This window comes from Camelina sativa, unplaced genomic scaffold (genome assembly GCF_000633955.1).
Source record: "Camelina sativa cultivar DH55 unplaced genomic scaffold, Cs unpScaffold06915, whole genome shotgun sequence".
NCBI classification, from domain to species: Eukaryota; Viridiplantae; Streptophyta; class Magnoliopsida; order Brassicales; family Brassicaceae; genus Camelina; species Camelina sativa.
The window spans coordinates 1-483 of NW_010927990.1; the positions used below are offsets into that span (position 1 = coordinate 1).

The 483-nt window shown below is 44.7% G+C and overlaps 1 protein-coding gene across 1 annotated transcript; it reads right to left on the reverse strand.

The window, feature by feature from the left end:
• Positions 1 to 6: 6 nt before the first annotated feature.
• On the reverse strand, positions 7 to 480 carry LOC109131870 (CLIP-associated protein-like; the record flags this gene model as incomplete). The annotated part of the gene is made up of 1 exon (XM_019243047.1): positions 7 to 480. A coding segment is annotated over one exon (474 nt), but the record flags the coding sequence as incomplete, so codon positions are not given.
• Positions 481 to 483: the final 3 nt, after the last annotated feature.

Genomic DNA, 483 nt, shown 5'->3' on the forward strand with positions numbered 1-483 from the left:
CTTCGCCAGCCACAACTTCAAGATGCCACTATTACCCGAAATTTCAGGGTTACCAGCGTACCTGTTGAAGGAGTTGATGGCAAATTCAATGACAGCTAATTTAGCCTTTGGTGATCTCTGCTCATCCAGTGAACGAAGCAATGCAGGTAAAAGGGAATCCACACTGTAGGTTTTGCTGACAATTTCCAAGGTTGAGGAGCAGGGTTGTCTAACTACCTCTTTAGGATCGATTAGCCGTGAGAAGACATGGGGTAGGACTCTTTCCATGTAGCTCTCAAAAGGCTTTCGGCAAGATGGTATAAGATCCGCAAGTGTCGACAGTGCTGCTTGTGCGACCTTGTGGTGAGGATCATCTAAATGCCGGAGAAATAGTTTCATTACTTTCTCAAAACTTTGAATTACTTCTTGAGCCCCTTTTGGGCCTTGTTGCAGGAGAGTTTGGAGAAAATTAAAAGCTGCAACTCTAGCACACCAATCAGAACT